This window comes from Rhinatrema bivittatum, chromosome 5 (genome assembly GCF_901001135.1).
Source record: "Rhinatrema bivittatum chromosome 5, aRhiBiv1.1, whole genome shotgun sequence".
In the NCBI taxonomy this organism is placed as follows: domain Eukaryota; kingdom Metazoa; phylum Chordata; class Amphibia; order Gymnophiona; family Rhinatrematidae; genus Rhinatrema; species Rhinatrema bivittatum.
Genome location: NC_042619.1, coordinates 6,589,674 through 6,610,010, shown reverse-complemented (window position 1 = coordinate 6,610,010; position 20,337 = coordinate 6,589,674). Strand labels below are relative to the sequence as shown.

The following is a 20,337-nucleotide window of genomic DNA, read 5'->3' as shown; positions in this document are numbered from 1 at the left end:
GTGGCTGTGTGTAATTTTACACACACCTCGACCAAGCAGTGTTCTGAAGGGCTATTCCTGCGGGTGTGAAGCACGGCTTTATCTGCCAGAGGTCCCTTTGAAAATTACCCTGCCTTTTTCCAGATGACTTCTGTCCCTTCTGATGCTCTGCACTATGCGCGCTCAGTGCTCATTCTGCTTCTGCTGCTTCCTTCATAGACTGGTGGGGGAGGGGCATTTCTTAAACCTGCTCGCATGACTGTTAGGTGCTGGTATAGCCATTTCTCCTAACAGATGCGGCTTGTATTAAGCCTGCTCTGTTTTCTCTCTTTATGTTCTTACATTTTTTCTGTATGTAAACAATATGAGCCGTCCAGGCTGAATATAAATCTCTCCAAATAAAGAAACACGTCCTCGACTGCTTTTATCTGCAGGGCTTGGTGCCACATTTTAAAGGGGAAACTTACAAGCAAACTTTCCCTGGGAAAGCTGCCCTGGTATTTGGACCTGTGATGTGCTTGGCGCCTGTGAGCCCGTGGTGCTGTGGTGAGGTTGACACAGCCTCATAGGTGAATCTTCGAGGCCTACGCCAACAGCTGGCAGACGCGCCTTCCAGCGGGACAGACTGGAGCTTCACCTATAGCGGCCGCCTCCTCCGCAGGTTGAGCGCTTGGGATTCTGGGGGCCAGCAAGGCTTAGGCAGGGTCCCTAGGGTGGACGAACGAGCGGGAGTCCAAGAACAGGCCGAGGTCAGGGCAGGCGACAGGCAGGTGTGGTCAGGTCCAATGCTAGGGTCAGATCCAGGAAGCAGGCAAGCGGGATCAGAGCCAAGTTGGAACTGAGAGGTGGATAACAGGAAGTCAGGCTGAGGGAGAGGACAAGGACAGACGGGAAAGCTGGATGAGGTAAGGCTGGACCAGACAGGGACAAGGCAAGAACAGGAACGATGCAACACGGACTGTGAAGGCAGGAGACCCATTGCAAGGGCAAGCTGCTGGAGTCTCGCTTGGATTTAAACACCCAGCCGCGTGACATGATCGTGGTGCGCCAGCTGGGCTCCTCCACCGCGGGCCCGTTGCGAAGGCAAGCTGCTGGAGTCTCGCTTGGATTTAAACACCCAGCCGCGTGACATGATCGTGGTGCGCCGGCTGGGCTCCTCCACCGCGGGCCCGTTGCGAAGGCAAGCTGCTGGAGTCTCGCTTGGATTTAAACACCCAGCCGCGTGACATGATCGTGGTGCGCCGGCTGGGCTCTTCCACCGCGGGCCTGTTGCGAAGGCAAGCTGCTGGAGTCTTGCTTGGATTTAAACACCCAGCCGCGTGACATGGTCGTGGTGCGCAGGCTGGGCTCCTCCACCGTGGGCCCGTTACGAGGGCAAGCTGCTGGAGTCTCGCTTGGATTTAAACACCCAGCCGCGTGACATGATCGTGGTACGCCGGCTGGGCTCTTCTGCCACGGGCTCGTTGCGAGGGCAAGCTGCTGGAGTCTCGCTTGGATTTAAACACCCAGCCGCGTGACATGATCGTGGTGCGCCGGCTGGGCTCTTCTGCCACGGGCCTTTAAAACGCATACAATTACGGGCGCCTATGGCTGGCACACCAGAGAACAGAGAAGCAGCACTGCGGCAGCACCTCCTATTTGTTTCCCTGGGTGAAAGCACTGCGTGGCAGATCCTCGGGCTTACTTTTACCCAGGGACAGTCTGGGTAATTTGCCCGCTGCCAGTTTCCTGGGTAAACAGCTTCCGAAAATTCTCCCCGTAATCACATGATAGAGTTCTTCTTGTACCTATAGCCTGATGGGGTAATTTTCTTAAGCAAGATAAAAATAATTCCTGGCTCAACCGATTGAAATATTTCCAGAATTGAAAAGGGAGGCCCAAATTCCTAGGCAGTGTTTCTTGCACTTATGATCTCAGATGATCGCTTTGGGGGCTACATTTTTTCTTAATTACATTTGTAAATATAAAGTCAATTACCAAGAGAACAAAAATGTATATTTTTTGAAACCAGCCTAACTCCTGTTTTTTTCTAGAGATTCACCAGCAAAGATCCAGAGTTAAGATAAGATTAGTGGCTCCAGGTCTTCCTTGCCAGACTGAGGAAAATGCTTACTGTTTCCTATGTTTTCTAAGGGCATTCTGGATCCCATTTTAAGGTAAATTTTCTTTGTATATCTTTTTTTGTTTCTTTGTATCCTGCTTTGTAATGAAGGACTTGATATAATTAAATTTATGTGCAAAAATGTTATTTTTTTTCCCTCCTTGTCATTATTTACTCAGTGATAATGTTGTCTTTTCTGTAACATTTAAATTCTTTATAAATATGTTTTTTCAACAAAGTTTTCTGTATGTTAGCTAGATTGCATTAAAGATTCACATTAAATCTTTCCCTTCCACAATGCATAAAATGCATAACTGAAACAGTAAACTTGTCAGTAAGTTTGCATTAAAGATTCCCATTAAATCTTCCGCCTTCCACATTGTATGAGGTGTATAACTGGAATTGTAAACTTGTCAGTAAGATTCCATTAAAGATTCACATTAAATCTTTGACCTTCCACATTGTATGGAATAGTAAATGTGTCAGTTAGATTGCATTAAAGATTCACATTAAATATTTCACCTTCCACATTGTATGAGGTCTATAACTGGAATTGTAAACTTGTCAGTAAGATTGCATTAAAGATTCACATTAAATATTTCGCCTTCCACACTGTATGAGGTGTATAACTGGAATAGTAACCTTGTCAGTTAGATTGCATTAAAGATTCACATTAAATATTTCGCCTTCCACACTGTATGAGGTGTATAACTGGAATTGTAAACTTGTCAGTAAGATTCCATTAAAGATTCACATTAAATCTTTCCCTTCCACACTATATGAGGTGTATAACTGGAATAGTAACCTTGTCAGTTAGATTGCATTAAAGATTCACATTAAATATTTCACCTTCCACATTGTATGAGGTGAATAACTGGAATAGTAAACTATTAAATATAGGGGTGGGGGGTGTAGAAGAGTTGGGGTTTTCTGAAAGGGATCATTAGAGCAGGTTTCATTGTTCTCTTGTTCTTGTTAGACATTTATGTACCCTGACAAGCCACCATTTATACGAGTTTGCTCTGACTGCTGGTATCTCCAGATTCTGTGAAATAAAGACTGTTGTTTGAAGGTACTCCTCGGGGGTGACAGCGGCTGCTTTTAGTTGTGTAAGAAGCTGGGAAGCTGGAAGGAAGCCTTTTCCTTACCCAGCATGCTAAATACAGCCCTAGTCTCTGGACAGGTCCACTACAACATATGCGCCATCATTCTGTTTTTTGTACTAACATAAAGGCTGGGGCTTGCTCGGCTCTCAAACAGGCGTCAGGCCTTCTGACATTTTGTGTGGCCTGAAAAGGGGTTACATGTATATACATTATCACATGAAGTCATGGTTTATTCATACTTTTCTTTCCAAATGCAGGAGATCATTCAAAATCAACACGAACGCTTCACAGTCTAAGTATGGATTCTTCTAACAACACAGATTACAGTCCTATAAGCTTCATTCTGGCTGGTATTCCCGGGCTGGAAGCTTCGCACATCTGGATCTCCATCCCTTTCTGTGTATTATATATTACTGCACTTCTGGGAAACTGCACTCTTCTATTTATTATAAAAAATGGATCGTAGTCTCCATTCACCAATGTACTTCTTCCTCTCCATGTTAGCGATCAATGATATAGGATTGTCACTGACTACATTACCCACAATGCTAAGTATTTTTTGGTTTAATTCTCATGTAATTAATTTTGATACATGCCTGGCTCAGAGTTTCCTCCTTCATACCTTTTCTCTCATGGAGTCCTCGGTGCTCTTAGCCATGGCTTTTGATCGGTTTATTGCAATCCATAACCCTCTGAGATATGCCTCCATCTTAACCAATCAGGTTATAGTTGTGATCGGGATGGCCATTGTAGTGAGGGTAACTGCACTAGAAATTCCTTTACTCATTCTCCTGAAAAGAGTGCCATTCTGTAGGACCCGTCTACTTTCTCATCCATTCTGTTTCCATTCTGATATGCTAAAACTTGCATGCGGAGATACCAGAATCAGTAACCTCTATGGATTATTTGTGGTCGTTTCCACAGCTGGAATAGACTCTGTGTGCATTCTCTTATCTTACATGGCAATTATCAAGACTGTCCTGCGTATTTCATCACGAGAACCTCTTAAGGCATTGAACACCTGTGGGTCCCATATCTGCACTGTCCTAATCTTCTACATCCCAATGATTGGATTGGCTGCAGTGCATAGGTTTGGGAAAAATGCTCCTCCTGTTGTCTACTTTCTAATGGGCAACATCTACATTCTGCTTCCACCTGTGCTAAACCCAATCATCTACAGCATAAAAACAAAACAGATCCAGAGAGCAGTTCTCAGAATATTCAGGACAAAATAGAAACATAGAAACATAGAAATGACGGCAGAAGAAGACCAAATGGCCCAACCAGTCTGCTCAGCAAGTTTCACACTTTTATTTTTCTCATACTTATCTGTTATTCTTGGCTCTTAGTAACCTTTTGGTTCTATTCCCTTCCACCCCCACCATTAATGTAGAGAGCAGTGTTGGAGCTGCATCTAAGTGAAGTATCTAGCTTAATTAGTTAGGGGTAGTAACCACCGCAATAAGCAAGCTACATCCATGCAAACAGAATGTTAGGAATTATTAAGAAGGGAATGGTGAATAAAACGGAAAATGTCATAATGCCTCTATATCACTCCATGGTGAGACCGCACCTTGAATACTGTGTACAATTCTGGTCACCGCATCTCAAAAAAGATATAATTGTGATGGAGAAGGTACAGAGAAGGGCTACCAAAATGATAAGGGGAATGGAACAGCTCCCCTATGAGGAAAGACTAAAGAGGTTATGACTTTTCAGCTTGGAGAAGAGACGGCTGAGGGGGGATATGATAGAGGTGTTTAAAATCATGAGAGGTCTAGAACGGGTAGATGTGAATCAGTTTTTTACTCTTTCGGATAATAGAAAGACTAGGGGGCACTCCATGAAATTAGCATGTGACACATTTAAAACTAATCAGAGAAAGTTCTTTTTCACTCAACTCACAATTAAACACTGGAATTTGTTGCCAGAAGATGTGGTTAGTGCAGTTAGTATAGCTGTGTTTAAAAAAGGATTGGATAAGTTCTTGGAGGAGAAGTCCATTACCTGCTATTAATTAAGTTGACTTAGATAATAACCATCGCTATTACTAGCAACTTTAACATGGAATAGACTTAGTTTTTTGGGGTACTTGCCAGGTTCTTATGGCTTGGATTGGCCACTGTTGGAAACAGGATGCTGGGCTTGATGGACCCTTGGTCTGACTCAGTATGGCATGTTCTTATGTTCATGCTTATTTGTTTACCCAGATTATGTAATTCAGTCCTTGTTGGTTGTTGTCTGTATATAGATCTACTTTTCTTCATTCCCCTGCCATTGAAGCAGAGAGTTATGCTGGATATGCACTGAAAGAGAAATATCAAACTGCTGTTGAAGCAGGTCAAATCTAACTGTTGAATGCTGCATGGCGGCATCTACAAGGCCAAAGTCAAGAGAGGGTCTTCCTCACAGCCAAAATTCTAATAATGTGTGTGACAGGACTCCATGTTAGAGCAGGGATGTGAGTAGGAAGGATAAAGGCTGAAATGCAGTCCAGTGTGGCAGCAGCATCCTAGCTCCGTCTTTCCTACTGACTGCAGAGATGATCAGGGAGGATCTGCCGTACATTCTCCTCCATCTGAAGGACATTTCTCAGGAAATCTTATGGAATAAGAAAACAGATGAAATATTGATCTGTGGCACTTGTTGACGAAAGTTCAACCTATAGTACAGCTATTGTAAGACAGAACACCCTGAGATTTCACCTTGCCAAATGGATATAATATTAAGTAATTATGTAAATTAAGTCATTTTAAATGAGTGAGACAAACAATGAAGCATTTTCTCACTAACAAGCACATACCTTAAGAAGTTTCAATTATAAATCCATTAAAGATAACGCCTGTCTTTGAAGTGATGAATTGGTCAGATAGTCACAGAGAATGAAAATAAATATTTTTATTATATACAAGCTTCTGAGTTTTGGTGTTTATAAATTGTAAATTTAGGTGTTTATTTTCCAGCTATTTAGGAGCTCTTTTGGAATACTAAAAGAGGTGTTTATCACTGTTTTCACGGCGCAGGGTACTATTGGATGGAACGGGCATACTTAAATAATTAATGTTCAATTGTGCCCATGGGGAAATGCAATTTTGAAATTCTATGAACCCTTAAGAATTTTGCGCTCCTCTCAGCGAGGCCTACTTGATGTTACATCTTGTAAATAAGGTACAAAAAATAAAAATACAAAGTTTACCTAGGCTTCAGGGAGGAGAAAAGTCCGTTTTTTTTGTTTTTTTGTGCTGCGATTGTAAAGACTAGAGATGTGAATCGGTGGTGATCGATCGTCTTAACGATCGATTTCGGCTGGGAGGGGGAGGGAATCGGATCGTCGCAGTTTGGGATTTTTTAAATATCGTGTAAATCGTGTAAATCGAAAACCGGCACACTAAAACATCCCTAAAACCCACCCCGACCCTTTAAAATAAATCCCCCACCCTCCCGAACCCCCCCAAAATGCCTTAAATTACCTGGGGTCCAGTGGGGGGGGGAGGGGAAGGGGGAGGGCGGGAAAACCGGCACACTAAAACAACCCTAAAACCCACCCGACCCTTTAAAATAAATCCCCCACCCCCCCCAAACCCCCCCAAAATGCCTTAAATTACCTGGGGTCCCGAGGAAGGGTCCCGGTGTTATCTTTTACTCTCGGACGTCCGGGTGCGTTGTAGAAATGGCGCCGGCGCTACGTTTGACCTGTCATATGATAGGGCAAAGGTAGTGCCGGCGCCATTTTGTTTTTTTGTTCCCCGACGGCAGGAGCATAGGAGATCGCTCCCGGACCCCCGCTGGACCCCCAGGGACTTTTGGCCAGCTTGGAGGGGGGGCCTCCTGACCCCCACAAGACTTGCCAAAAGTCCAGCGGGGGTCCGGAATGACCTCCTGCAGTCGAATCGTGTTGCCGTATGGCCGGCGCCATTTTGCGCAAAATGGCGCCGGCGCTACCTTTGACCTAGGTTGCGTACTTTTTCAGCTAGTTCAATCTTTTGGTTGTTTTTGAGTGTAATAGGATTATGGATGATTTTTAGATTTTTTCTTTCTAGATGAAGGAATTCTGTTTTCTCTATGTTAATAACTAACTCCATTTGGTTGAGAAGCTGTTTGATAATATCTAGAGTGACCAATACTATCCTATAGCAACCAATATCAGGGAGGGAATAGCAACACAACAAGCTATAAAGTCAAAAAGCTATGAACCCAAGCATAAATCTCTAATACCAGTGTAAGTACACAGCGTGATGTTGAAATTAACTTAGCAGAAGACCTCATACAAGGCATACATATATAATGCTAGTTAGCACAAAGTATACCGATAGTATAATCATAGGTCAATCGGTGTCAGGTTCAACTTTTTAAAAAAAAATTCTTTTTGCTCAAGTGAACATTAGAATGGCCCATAATAGGGTATGCAACATTTGCAAAGTTTTGCACAAATGCACTTAGCTTTCTATGATCGAAGAAACAGCAGAGACATGGTTGTGAGGTCATACACAGCGCCAAGCCCAACACGGACCGCATTTCGGCTTCAAAAGCCTTCATCAAGGGCCAGTGAGATCTGCGAATTTAAAGAGCATCCATAGCCTTGCCAATCTTTATATGGCAAATTTTGAAGAACAATTGCTATACCCTGCTCCAATTTTTTCATACATTTCCCACTGGACTCGGTATATTGACGATGTCTTCTTTTTGCGCAAAATTATAAAATCTACCCCTTAGTGAATAGAAAATCACCATCAAGTACAAATATTTTTAAAACAGATTCATGGCAAATTGAAATAGCAAACCAAACTCTAGGCCATGGTATAATTATAGGTAGTGATCGTAATCTGAAGAAAGAAATTAGCCAGAAAATTGGAGATGCTATGGTAAATCACACATGCTAAAATGATTGAACCCCTTTTTTTGTCACATAATGACTTTCATACTGTACTCCACACTTTGATTTTTCTAATCGTGACTATTGTAATGTGGTTTTTCTTGGTCTACAGCTAGCTCTTTATGACCATTACAGTTACTGCAAAAAGTGACTACCAGTGTTTTAACTGGTGGAAATAAATTTGATCACATAACACCTACACTGGCTCCCGGCTAATTAGAATTTATTACATAAATCAATCTACAGTGATAAAATAGAATGGCTAAATGCCTCATTACACTTACACATCCCACAAAGGAACCTGAGGTCCGATCTGCACATTTGCCTGAAGGGAGAGAAAGTGCTATCTCGATGGCTGGCCCTATACTCTGAAATTCCTTCTCCTCTTATTTAAGATTGCAAAAAACGTCCTGATTTTTAAAAAGAACCTGAAGACCTGGCTGTTCGAGCATGCATATGAGAGTTGGTATAATAAAAAGGGACTAAGGCTCATGGATTATGGCAATGTCAAAACATAAAAAGTTTTAGGCTTTTATAATTGCTTTCATTTTTAAATGTTTTAAAGCTTTCTTTTATTTTTAATTCTTTTATTGTATGTATTCATTTTACATGATTATATGATTTGGTTTTATGTTATTGTATAATTGTAAACCGTTAGACTTGGATACAGAGTGACGGTACAGAAATGTAATAAATAAATAAATAAATAAACTATATTGCGGTTACAGGACAAAGTAACTCAAACAGAGGAAGCTACATTTCAAGCCACTATGGGCCTCATTTTCTAAAGTATCGTAGGCCTGCGATACTTGAGAAGATGAGGGGCGGGGGGCGGGCCTGCGCTAGCCAGCAGTGATTGCACTGTTGCGGTGCAATGACTGCCGGTTTCGCACCCAATAGCGCCACCATAGGAGGTGAAGCTATTGGGAGCGAAATAGGCAGCGAAAAGGCACTTACCTTTTCGTTGTCCGTGGTGTTGGCGCAGAGTCGGCCCCGGTGATGCCCCGACTCCTCGTCTTCCGCCCCCATCCTGGTATCACGTGCGAGCGGCTTGGAAAATGAGGCCCTATGAGAGGAGCAAAGCAGCATCAAGAGTGGAATGAACACCCAACAGCAAGTGAGGGGGCAAAACAATAGTAACTGTGGCATGAAAACTCCAAAGCTTAGAGTGTGTGTATGGCAAATAGCACAGTGGCATCATATTTCCAAAGAGATAGAAACTGGGGCATGACAACTAGCAGGGTGGCACCAAAACTCCCAAGATGTATAGTGTGGAGTACGGCAAACAACAGAGTGGCATCAAAATCACCAAAAAATAAAAAAACTGGTACAATATGTGATAGGAATTGTAACAAAAAATAGAGAATAATCACATATGAAGATGAGAAAGTCAACCTGTTAAACCCTCATCCTTGAGCACTTGCACACTTACGCTGCGAAAGCGTTTTAACGTTCAAAACACTCGTTGTTTGTAGTGTTTGCTCAATATGCTTAATCATGGGGTGATTCACGTTGTTTCTCAATTGCCACAGTCTTTAAAGTAACAAGTATTGTATGAATTTTTTTTCAAATTTTTTAAACTTTTCTTTATAGAGGAGAATATTATCCCTCCAGCATCATTTTGAATGAAAAAAGATTTTTTATGAAACTTATCCGTCCAGGCACTGGTGTTTCATAAACTTCGTCAGGGGCTTATATTTTTAAAAGAAAAACATGAAGTACATGCTATAAGTGTCCAGTACATTCCAAATTGAAAAGCTATATGAATTTAACTTACATGCGTGTCTGGAATAGGAAAAAAATTGCTTCATTATGTGGCGTTTCAAATCAAAGATCCGCCATTTTTAAAGGGATGTATTTAAGCTTACATTCAGCTCATGTTGCAACCAATCAGCTTTCAATGGTGTCATTCATGCCCGAGGGAATTCCATTGACAATTCAAAGATCCATCTTTGTTCTTTATAATTCAGTATAAAATGGCTATCTCCTTCTCTAGGGATTTTTATGTTTATGTTTTTTTATGTTTATTATGAATGTTCTTATTGTAAACCACATCAATCTATGGAGTATATAGTATATAAATCATTTTAAATAAGTAAATAAATAAATAGACAAACAATAAAACACAAGGTGCAGAGGACCAATACTATGGGCATTGGTTCTCTGTAGATATATATGCAGTCCTCCTGCCACTTGCATGATAATTCCCAGAAATCCAACAGAGGGAAGTTTATTTTTAAGAAGACCAACTTTTCCACCATCTCTTGCACCAGCCACAAATGATGTTAGCTCATGATGTCCCCTTCCATTGAGAATACCCTTTTACCAGGCACACTAGTTGGTGGGCAGCACAGGAAATGCTGGGCCACATTGTAGCTTCATGTGCCTGATATACCCGACGGATCTGTGGCTTCGTCTTCTATGGGCTCTGGCAGATAGCATGCCATTGATATTTGTTCTGCTGTCTCCTTTGATGGGGAGGGTATTGTCGTCTACTGCCAACTGCTGTAACTATGGCCTGTCTCAGAGAGAATGTTCTGACATGGGCATAGAAAGAGAGCAAATAAAGGGCAGGCTACTTTGTGTTTGAAAATCGAGTTCTCTTTTTCAGCCTGAAAATCTTGCACTTATTTTGTCAATTATCTGGAAGTTAGCAGAATGTAAGATTTCATATAAATAAATAAATAAATAAATAGGCTGCTGAATCTGACTAAAGATTTACTGCGTAATGTGACAGGGTATATTCCCAGGGTGAAAATTCTCAGTCCACTCCTCACCACCCCTATGCTTTCCTTCACTTTTGTGTCCACTGACTTTAAGGCTTCTTTTCAAAAAGGAAACTTAACTGCTTTACTCCCAGGCTGAGTCTGAGGGGGCAAATACGCTGAAACTTCACCTCCCCTGGTACCTGGCACCTTCTCCTTTTCCGGCATCTACGTCGTCTAAACACCTTGTGAAACTTCCTGCCTGAGAGCCTGCAAGCCCATTTTCAAAGGGAAACTCCCTGCGTAGCTTCTTTTTATTTATTTATTTAACGAGTTTTATATACCGTCATTCAGAATCGACAAAAGAACGCCATCATAACAGTTTACAAAATACAATGTTACAGGGATAAGGAGGGTTAAACAGGGATTCCAAAGGTTCAAACTGTTGTTAAACATAGGGTGTATCATATGCAAGATTACTGTTCAGTTTTTATGTTTCACTTCTTGTTTATAATACATAGTTGTGATGAATTTCATTTATTCTTCAGGATGGATTGGAGGGCGATGTTGTTGTGTTGTTCATTGGGTGAGTTGGTATGCTTTGTTGAGCAACCATGTTTTTATATCTTTTTTGAAGGTTTTTAGGTTTTCTTGAGTTCTGAGTTCAGTTGGTAGGGAGTTCCAGAGTTTTGGGCTACCAAGGGAGATTGATTTGAATGAGTTGGTGGTGTTTTTAGAAGTCCCTTATTTGCTGATCTAAGGTTGCTGTTTGGGGTATGCAGTTTTATAGAGGGGCTTAGCCAATTTTCTTGTTTTCCATATATAATTTTATGTAGGATGGATAGTACTTTGTATTCAATCCTGTATCTTATTGGTAGCCAATGAAGTGAAATAAGTGTTGGAGTGATGTGGTTATGCTTTTTTTTTTTCAAAATGTGAGCTGGCAGGCACACTAAAGGCCCCACAGGGATCACAAAAATTAAATCCTCCCTAGATCTAACCCCGCTCCTTTCTTCTCCCAGGTATAAACTATGTGCGCTGTGAAACAACGCATGCTTTTTACTCACACTGAGGACCTTTTTATAACAGTGAAGGCGCGTCGTTTACCCATGTAAAGGATGGTACAAGATGGCACAAGGAACACAAGAGAGCAGAAACAGTTTGCAGTGAGGGCTGCATATTCCTGGCTCTAAGTTCTGTATCCGGCTAACTGCATCGAGTCCAGATCGCTCCAGGAGGAAATTCCATTCTATAGTTACACACAGAGAAAGTGGCTCTCAGAAGAGACTATGTGAGAGCTGTATGAATATTAGACATCATCTGTCTGGACTCTAATTTCCTTGCACTTACTGTAAAAATCCCAGGAGCAGCAGCAGAGAAGCCCCAGACTGTGAGAGCCCGGTGGGATTTACTGAAGATTCATTATAAATTCTCCCACACTGTGAGCCTGGCAGAGACCCCGGGTATCCCTGCTCAGTGCACTCGCATCCTGATTTCCTGGATGGGGAAGATAATCCCAACCATCAGGGCTTCTGTGACCTGGGTAACAGGAAAGGATACGGACTTGTCTTTAGTTTTTCTCCGATTTAGGTAAGATGGAGGGATACGTAGAGGTTCTGTCGTTAACCGTCCTGTGGTCTGAGTAGGTGGAATCAGTGCTGTCATTCTCCCCATGCTGGATGGATAACAATTGTAATTTGACTGCACGTTCAGATATTGCCTTAATTTCTAATATGATTATTGTACATGAGTTTTCCAAAAACACTTTGGTCCTTTCTTCTGATCTATCATATGGCTGCTAGAATCCTGCTTCATTCCTGCTAACATTGATTCTTCCAAACAGTAAACGTACCAGGAGATAAACAGTGATAACAGCAAACTATAACTCTGCTGTACATGCAGACATATGCATGACATTATCTTAAAATAAATGATAGATGTCACTATTTGTGAATCCAGTGGCTATTTACATCTAAACTGGATTATATTCACGTTATTTAAAATCTTCAACAATGGGATTCTTTTATAAAGCAAACATTTTTCTGAAGCATTTATTCAGACAGTTATCATAGTAAAACAGTAACACAGTAATGACATCAGAAAAAGACCAAATAGTCCATCCAGCCTGCCCAGCAAGTTTCTTATGGTAGTAACTGCTGTTCCATGCAGTTACCCCCATATTTCTGTTAAGTAGTAACTGCCACTCCATACAATTACCCCATGTTTATGTTAAGGATAGTATCTCCTGCTCCATGCAGATCACCCCCAGCCTTATCTTAAGGGTAGTAACTGCTGCTTCATGCAGGTCACCCCCAAGTTTCTGTTAAGGGTAGTAACTGCCGCTCCGTGCAGGTTACCTCCATGTTTCTGTTAAGGGCAGTAACTGCTGCTTCATGCAGGTCACCCCCAAGTTTCTGTTAAGGGTAGTAACTGCCGCTCCGTGCAGGTTACCTCCATGTTTCTGTTAAGGGCAGTAACTGCTGCTTCATGCAGGTCACCCCCAAGTTTCTGTTAAGGGTAGTAACTGCCGCTCCGTGCAGGTTACCTCCATGTTTCTGTTAAGGGTAGTAACTGCTACCACACCCTTATCCAGGGATCTATTGAACAGGTCCCACAGCGGACCTGCCAGCACATCTCTGAGCTCCCTCAGTATCCTGGGATGAACCTCATCAGGCCCCATTGCTTTGTCCACTCTCAGTTTTCCGAGCTCTTCTCATACATTCTCTTCGGTAAATGGAGTTTCGTCTACTACACCTCCTTCTACAGTTATGTTAACAAGTGATGGTCCTTCTCCAGGGTCTTCTTTAGTGAACACTGAACTGAAATATTTGTTTAATATTTCCGCCATGTCTTCATCTCTCTCCGCCCATTGATCCTTATCACCTTTCAGTGTCACTAAACCACTATGGACCTTTCTCCTTTCTCTGATGTTTCTGAAAAATGTTTTGTCACCTCACTTTACCTCCTTGGCAATCCTTTCCTCTGCCTACTTTTTGCTTTCTTGATTACTTTTTTTGTCTCCCTCAGTTTCACCAGATAATCCTCCCTGTATTCCACTTTTTGGGATCCTTTATATTTCTTAAACGCTGCTTCTTTTGCTTTTATTACATCAGCCACCGCCTTTGTGAATCGGATTGCATTCTTATTTCTCTTACTTTTGTTTACTTTTCTAACATATAGAGTTGTTGCTTTTGTAATTGCTCCTTTTAGTTTGGCCCACCGTTGGTCACCTCTCCCATTTTCTCCCCATCTTCAAATTCCACTTCCAGGAATTTTCCCATTTCAGCAAAGTCTGCATTTTTGAACTGCAAAACTCGGGTCTTCGTGCTTCTTCTCCGTATCCTTTGTGTGATATGAAGCCATACCACGTCCAACAAATTAAAATCTCCAACAATCAACACATCTCCTTGTATGTCTTCTATCAGCTCTCTGTCCAGTTCTTCTGTTTGAGTAGGAGGCCTGTATATACCACTCCAGTAAAAATGGATGCACCATCATCTTTTCTTTAGGACGGCCCATAATGCTTTTTCTCTGCCTCCAAATCATTGCAGTTCAATTGCTTGGATATTGTTTTTGACATAAAGAGCTACTCCTCCCCCTTTTCTGTCCTCACCCCAAAACTCCGAAAAAGGGCACCAGGAACAGTGCCATAAACCCTTGAAGGCATCTCAAGTGGCAATGCGACACCAAAAGTGGCATTAGTATCCTACAGCAGCATGAATGGGCAACAAAGCAGAAAAGGTTGCAGAAAACCTCCAAGGCAGATGCTGATAAAGGAGACAAGTACACAAAAAGTGGCTGGAAGGCTACAAAGCACCATGAGAAATGCAAAGCAGCCCCCCCAGACTGGCAAGGTATGAGCACTGGGGTACGAAAGCAAGGCAGAGTGGCAAAGAAAACTCCAAGGTGTAAGACCTGAGCATGGAAGAAAGGCTGAGTGGCTCAAACAGCCCCAAGGTACAGGGTGGAATTTAGGTTTTCTCGTAGAATGGGTTTGCCAAATGTAAAGGTTATTATCACATTAGTACACGCTAAGGGGGTCACTGCTATATGGCGTTTTTGCAGGTATTAAGGCATTTTCGCATTGAAAAAAACGCCTTTAATGCATGCGAAAACGCCATGTAAATTAGAAACAGGGGAGGAGTTTGGGGCGGGATTTGTGGCCAAGTGGGCTGGCTTCGTAATTTGTGAAGCCATATCGCACAGCTTTAATGCACATTTTAACTACACCTTTTTCATTTGCGTAAAGCCGTGCGATTGGGCTTTATCACGCTATGTGATGTTTTCGCAAATGCTGTTTTTAGTAGTTTTAAGCTCCTGGAGATCCAGCCTAGCTATGTGAGAGAGAGAGAGGGAGACTAGCCACAATGCCCTCATACTAGGTAGGTATTTATACCTGTATATGAGGCCTCCCTAGTCTCTTGAGGTGAGGTTTAAGTATTAGTGTAGGGGTTAGGGGCTATTTTGACATTCAAAGTGAGACGTATGAACAGAACAATGCTCTCTTGTGAAGGTTTGATGACCTTTGGAGTGAGGAAACTCACCCAAAGATGAGATTTGTGCAATGTTCTCTCAACCTAGCTTGATGTTACCCAGGTAGAGAGTCCAAGTAGACAGTGGTGAATAGAGCTATGAAGAGGGCCCGATGGAATAACAGAGATCTTCTACTGAATACTGGGAGTAAAAAGAGTCCACAACGTTTAACATGTGTATTACCATGTTCCTCAGAGATACAGGGGGTGGTAAAAAGAAACAAGAAGACATTGGCATATTTTACAGCTATATCCTGTATTTAAGGATAAACCGATGATAGTCTTCCAACAAGGGAGCAATATAAAAGATCAAGTGGTGCGGTCATTTTATAGAGGAGATGTGGAAAAAGTTGATGAACAAGTGGGCAATTATCCGTGTAATGCATGCTCAATGTGCGCACAAGCACATTCCAACAGTAATTTACCCTTACAAAAATTGCGGGGTTATAAACCTAAAATGAGAACAACATGTTCATCTAGCAAACTCATGTATGTATATGGTGCCTATGTGAACTACTGTGTATAGGGAAGACAATGAGGAAATTGAAAACTCGCCTGATTGAGCAAAAAAGCGCCCTGAAGTACAAAAAAATGGAAGCCCCTATGGTGCAACAGTGTGGAGACAAGGGGCATGAATTTGAAGATCTACGGTTCACAGTGTTAGAAGTATTATGTTTTGATGTGCGAGGGGGCAATATGAATTTGAGGTTATTGCGGAGGGAGCAACAGTGGATTTTTAAATTGAGCACGGTACATCCCACAGGATTGGTCAGTATATATGTAAGGTGGGAGTTTTGATTGGATGTTGCATAAGTGGGTGTTTGTCTATAAATACCACACTTCCGGGTAAGGACGTATAAGCGCTGAACGCCATTTTGGAGAGCTGCGATGTGAAGCCTGGACAGGCTGTAAAAGAGAGTAAGTCCAGTTGTAGCTGAATGAGGTATGTTAATAGAAATAAGGTAAAGGGCTGTTAGTAGTGTTTGAGCGTTTGCTATGTTCTTGCTGATTGCAGCAACATTGAATCCCCTGAAGAAGGCACGGCAACATATTGAAACGTTGCCAATATCGGGTGTAGATAAATGGGAGCACCGCAGTGGGAAGTAAGAACAATTGAGAAGTTTCAAGCAAATGAGAAGTGCTGAATATACAGAGAGAAGCTTCCAATAAATGAGAAATATTAAATATATGGAGAGTGATTGAAAGATAAGTGAAAATTTATTATAATAAAAAGAAAAACAATTTTTTAGGAAAGGAATTAAATGGAATTAAAATCAATATATGGGAAGAAGTAAATGACGTAAAATCTAGTGCTCACATATGATACTGGTATGAAGCCCATTGCAGGCAAGAGCCTGGAGATTGAAAGAGCTCCCCGTCAGTGAGATGCGTTTCTTGTAAAAATGCCATCTCTGCAGACTTCCTCTTTAGAGTAGTTAGGGTCTTAGCCCGCTTAATAGGCGAAGGGATACCACACACATTCCAGGAAAGTATACGAGAACCGTTCCGCATCATCTATTCACCTGCAGACAGGTGAGGCCTATTGCAAAACATTAATGAGTCGGAAGGAAGACCCTCCCAGCAGTGTCGGACAGGTGAAAAAACCACAACCCGGAACGCAGACCATTGCAAAAACAGAATAAATGCACAATTGTACAGAGCAAGGCTGAGCAAACCTCCCCCCACTTCCATCAGGATACCCTTGATGAGTATCCGAGATCACCCCCGAACAAGCTGGGCTCCTTCTCGAGACCCAGCCCCATCCTTAACAGAGCTTCATTCCCACATAAAGAGAACATAAAACGTGAAGTCAAACCTGGCCCCTCTAAAAAACCTGGGGAAGGCAGGACGACGAGCACGACTCCAGCGGCCATTAAAACAGTTCCTGTAGCCTCCCTCCCTGGCGCAGGGGCAACCAAACCCGCCCCGGAGCACGGAGAGCAATGGCAAGGAGTGGCAGAGTTAAGTACGACATCCCCAGCCCAGCTAGAAGAGTCCGGGTGCCTTAGCCTGGGCTAGAGTCAATGCTGGCCGGCCAGCCATAACCAGGCCTCGTGTCCACATACTGGCAGGACCCGTCCCTAAGGCCACTGGCCCGGGGCGCTAACGGAAATGTTCAAATTGCCCTCCGCAGCTGTCAAAAACCAAAACTGGGGCAGATTTAGAAGGCCAGGATAAGAGAAAAGAGAGAGAAGAGATTAAAAAAAAAGGAAAAATAAACATCTGTGCCAATACTGGGCCTCACTCAGCCGGCCCCCATGGGCTGTTCTGGTTTTTCCTGCTCCTTCACAAAGTCCCGGAGGTCCTCAAGGCCCGCGAACCAGCGTACCCCTCCTGGGGTCTGGACCCTCACTCTAGCCGGATAGACCACAACGGCCCGGAGCCCCAAGGTAAACAATTAGCTGCACAGGGGAGCGAGGGCACGCCGCTAGCGAGGCAGAGTAATCTTGGAAAATCAGGATCTTCTTATTCTGATAGGACAGCGACTTCCCCTCCCGCAGACCGCGCAAAATCTCGGCCTTGTGTGAAAAATTTTATATTTTGGCAATAATAACCCTCGGTTTGTCGGTCGCAGGTCTCGGAGGCCCCAACCTGTGCACACGCTCCACTCGGAGCGGGCCGGTCACCGAGGAGAGGCCCAGCTCCCGTTGCAGCCACTGTTCCAAAAACCGGGTGAGGCCGCCTTCCTCAAGGGTCTCCGGCAACCCCACAAATCGCAAATTTGAGCGGTGAGAGCGATTGTCTAGGTCCTCGATCCGCATTTCGCATTTCCGCAGCGTTGTTTTGAGCTGCGCGATCTCGGTTTGGGCCGCCACGAGGCCATCTTGATTTCCAGAGACACGCTGTTCCACTTCTCCAAAGCGCGCCTCATACCCCGCCAAAGTACCTGACGGTTCCAAGAGCTGAGCCGAGATCTTTTTCAGCTCGGGTGCGAGAGCTTCCACGACCGCAGTTTGGATTTCGCAAGCCGCCGGAGCCACGTCGGACGGCCCTACATCATCTTCCAGCGGTGGGGTATCTGCGGGGCGGGCCCTGTCCCATTTTCTCTCCTTTTTCGCCGCTCTAGCCGCCATCGGAGCTGAAGGTGAGTCCCTCTGTGAATGCTCACAATTACAGATCGGCCCTCATTGTAAATGGATTTCAAGATGGGTTTGGTTGGGGCTGGGAGCGCGAAACAGGGCCCGAGGAGGGGATCTACATCCCTCCTCCTCAGCGCATCACGTGATCTCCCCGGTATATTTTTTAAAGTAATGAAGAGAGATCCTTATAATTTGAGTAAAGTTTTGTTGATATTTATTAACTAAACCACTGGTGTAAGAGCAGGATATCTATTGATCAATCAAAACACTGGTCTAAGGGCGACATCTTTATTGATCAACTGAACCACTGGTCTAGAGCAGCATATCTATTGCGCAATCTATGCCACTTCTCATCTCTCTCTTATTAGGGGGAGTTCAGGACAATTGTGCTCCAGGCATTAACAGCTGTTACTGCTTAGGCTGAAGCTTTGTTGCATGATATCTACATGCTTTATCACATGAAGTCAGAATTTATTAAATCCTTTCTTTCCAATTGCAGGAGACTCTTCAAATTCATCACAGGAGCATCTCAGTCCAAGGATGGATTATTTGAATAATACAAACCACCATACTTTGACCTTCATCCTGCTCGGCATTCCTGGGCTGGAAGCTCAGCACATCTGGATCTCCATCCTTTTCTGTGCTGCGTATGCTATTGCACTTCTGGGAAACTGCTTTATTCTATTTCTTATAAAAACTGAACGGAGTCTCCACACGCCCATGTACTACTTCCTCTCCATGCTAGCTCTCTATGATATAGGATTATCACTGACAACACTACCCACAATACTAAGTATCTTTTGGTTTAACTCCCAAGAAATTAATTTTGATGCTTGCTTAGTCCAGATGTTCTTCCTTCAAACCTTTTCACTCATGGAGTCCTCAGTGCTTTTGGCCATGGCCTTCGATCGCTTTATTGCTATCTGTAACCCTCTGAGATACGCCTCCATCCTAACCAATTCCACCATAGCCAAGATTGGGGTGGCCATTGTAGTGAGGATAGTTGCACTAGAAATTCCTTTAACTCTTCTGCTGAAAAGGCTGCCATTTTGTAAAAGCAATTCACTTTCTCATTCATTCTGTTTTCATCCTGATATAATGAAGCTGGCCTGCGCAGATACCAGAATCAATAGTATTTATGGCTTATTTGCAGTTCTCTCCACAACAGGAATAGATTCTGTGTTTATTTTCTTATCTTATATGGCGATTATGAAGACTGTCCTGAATATTGCAAGACAAGAAGAACGACTCAAGGCATTTAATACCTGTGTGCCTCATATCTGTGCTGTCCTAATCTTCTACATCCTTATTATTGGACTGTCTGTGGTGCACAGATTGGGTAAAAATGTTCCTCTTGTGATCTACTCCCTAGTGGGCAACATCTGTTTTCTAAGTCCACCTGTGCTGAACCCAGTAATCTACTGCATAAAAACAAAACAGATTCAGAGGGCAGTGGTCAAAATATTCATCACTACAAGGCAGGATCAGAGGTAACTGCTGAACGTAGCTTGGTGAGTCCTACAAAGTTAGAGCTGAGTCAGAGCCTTTCTCACAGCCAAAATAAGGACAATAATTTGTATGGGATACTCCACCTTACAGAAGGATGTAGGTAGAAGGGGCAAAGGTTCAACAGAGCACAAAATGTAGCAGCAGCGCCCACGCTCTTCTTCCTGTTGGCTATTGTAGTGACTTGGTGAGAGGCTTCCTGTACTTTCCAGTACAGGGGAGGGCCATTTCTCAGGTAATCTTCAAGAGTAGTTTCTTCTTGCTTAGGAGTTTGTTTCCTACATTCCTGCGTGGTGCCTCTGGCTAAAATTTGCCAGCTTTCTACATTTCAAGTTCTGCTCGCCTCCTTCCAATTTCCAGTGTCAGTCTGAGAAACATCTTTGCTTCCAAACCACTGTACTCACCACTCTGCTCAGATGGCTTCTGCCTCTCATTTTCTTCATTCTCAGAGGACT

At 43.1% G+C, this 20,337-nt stretch overlaps 1 protein-coding gene and 1 pseudogene across 2 annotated transcripts; both read left to right on the top strand.

The window, feature by feature from the left end:
• The first annotated feature begins 3,484 nt into the window (after positions 1-3,484).
• LOC115091456 lies at positions 3,485-4,421 on the top strand (annotated as a pseudogene).
• A 9,189-nt stretch (positions 4,422-13,610) lies between these two features.
• On the top strand, positions 13,611-19,870 carry LOC115091455 (olfactory receptor 51G2-like). Of its 2 annotated transcripts, none has more exons than XM_029601676.1 (2): positions 13,611-13,636; positions 18,955-19,870. In XM_029601676.1, the coding sequence occupies exons 1-2, from the start codon at positions 13,611-13,613 to the stop codon at positions 19,868-19,870; spliced, it is 942 nt and encodes a 313-aa protein (XP_029457536.1). The 2 variants fall into 2 exon arrangements, with proteins under 2 accessions (XP_029457536.1, XP_029457535.1); XM_029601675.1 differs by lacking the exon at positions 13,611-13,636 and adding an exon at positions 15,688-15,722 and having other exon boundaries at positions 18,952-19,870.
• The last annotated feature ends 467 nt before the right edge of the window (positions 19,871-20,337 follow it).

Bases quoted from the DNA above. Each gene is read 5' to 3' on its own strand.
- LOC115091455 (XM_029601675.1), top strand. From the start codon at position 15,688: ATGTGCGCACAAGCACATTCCAACAGTAATTTACC. The intron at 15,723-18,951 runs CTTACAAAAATT...CCACCATACTTT, and splicing joins CATTCCAACAGTAATTTACC to GACCTTCATCCTGCTCGGCA.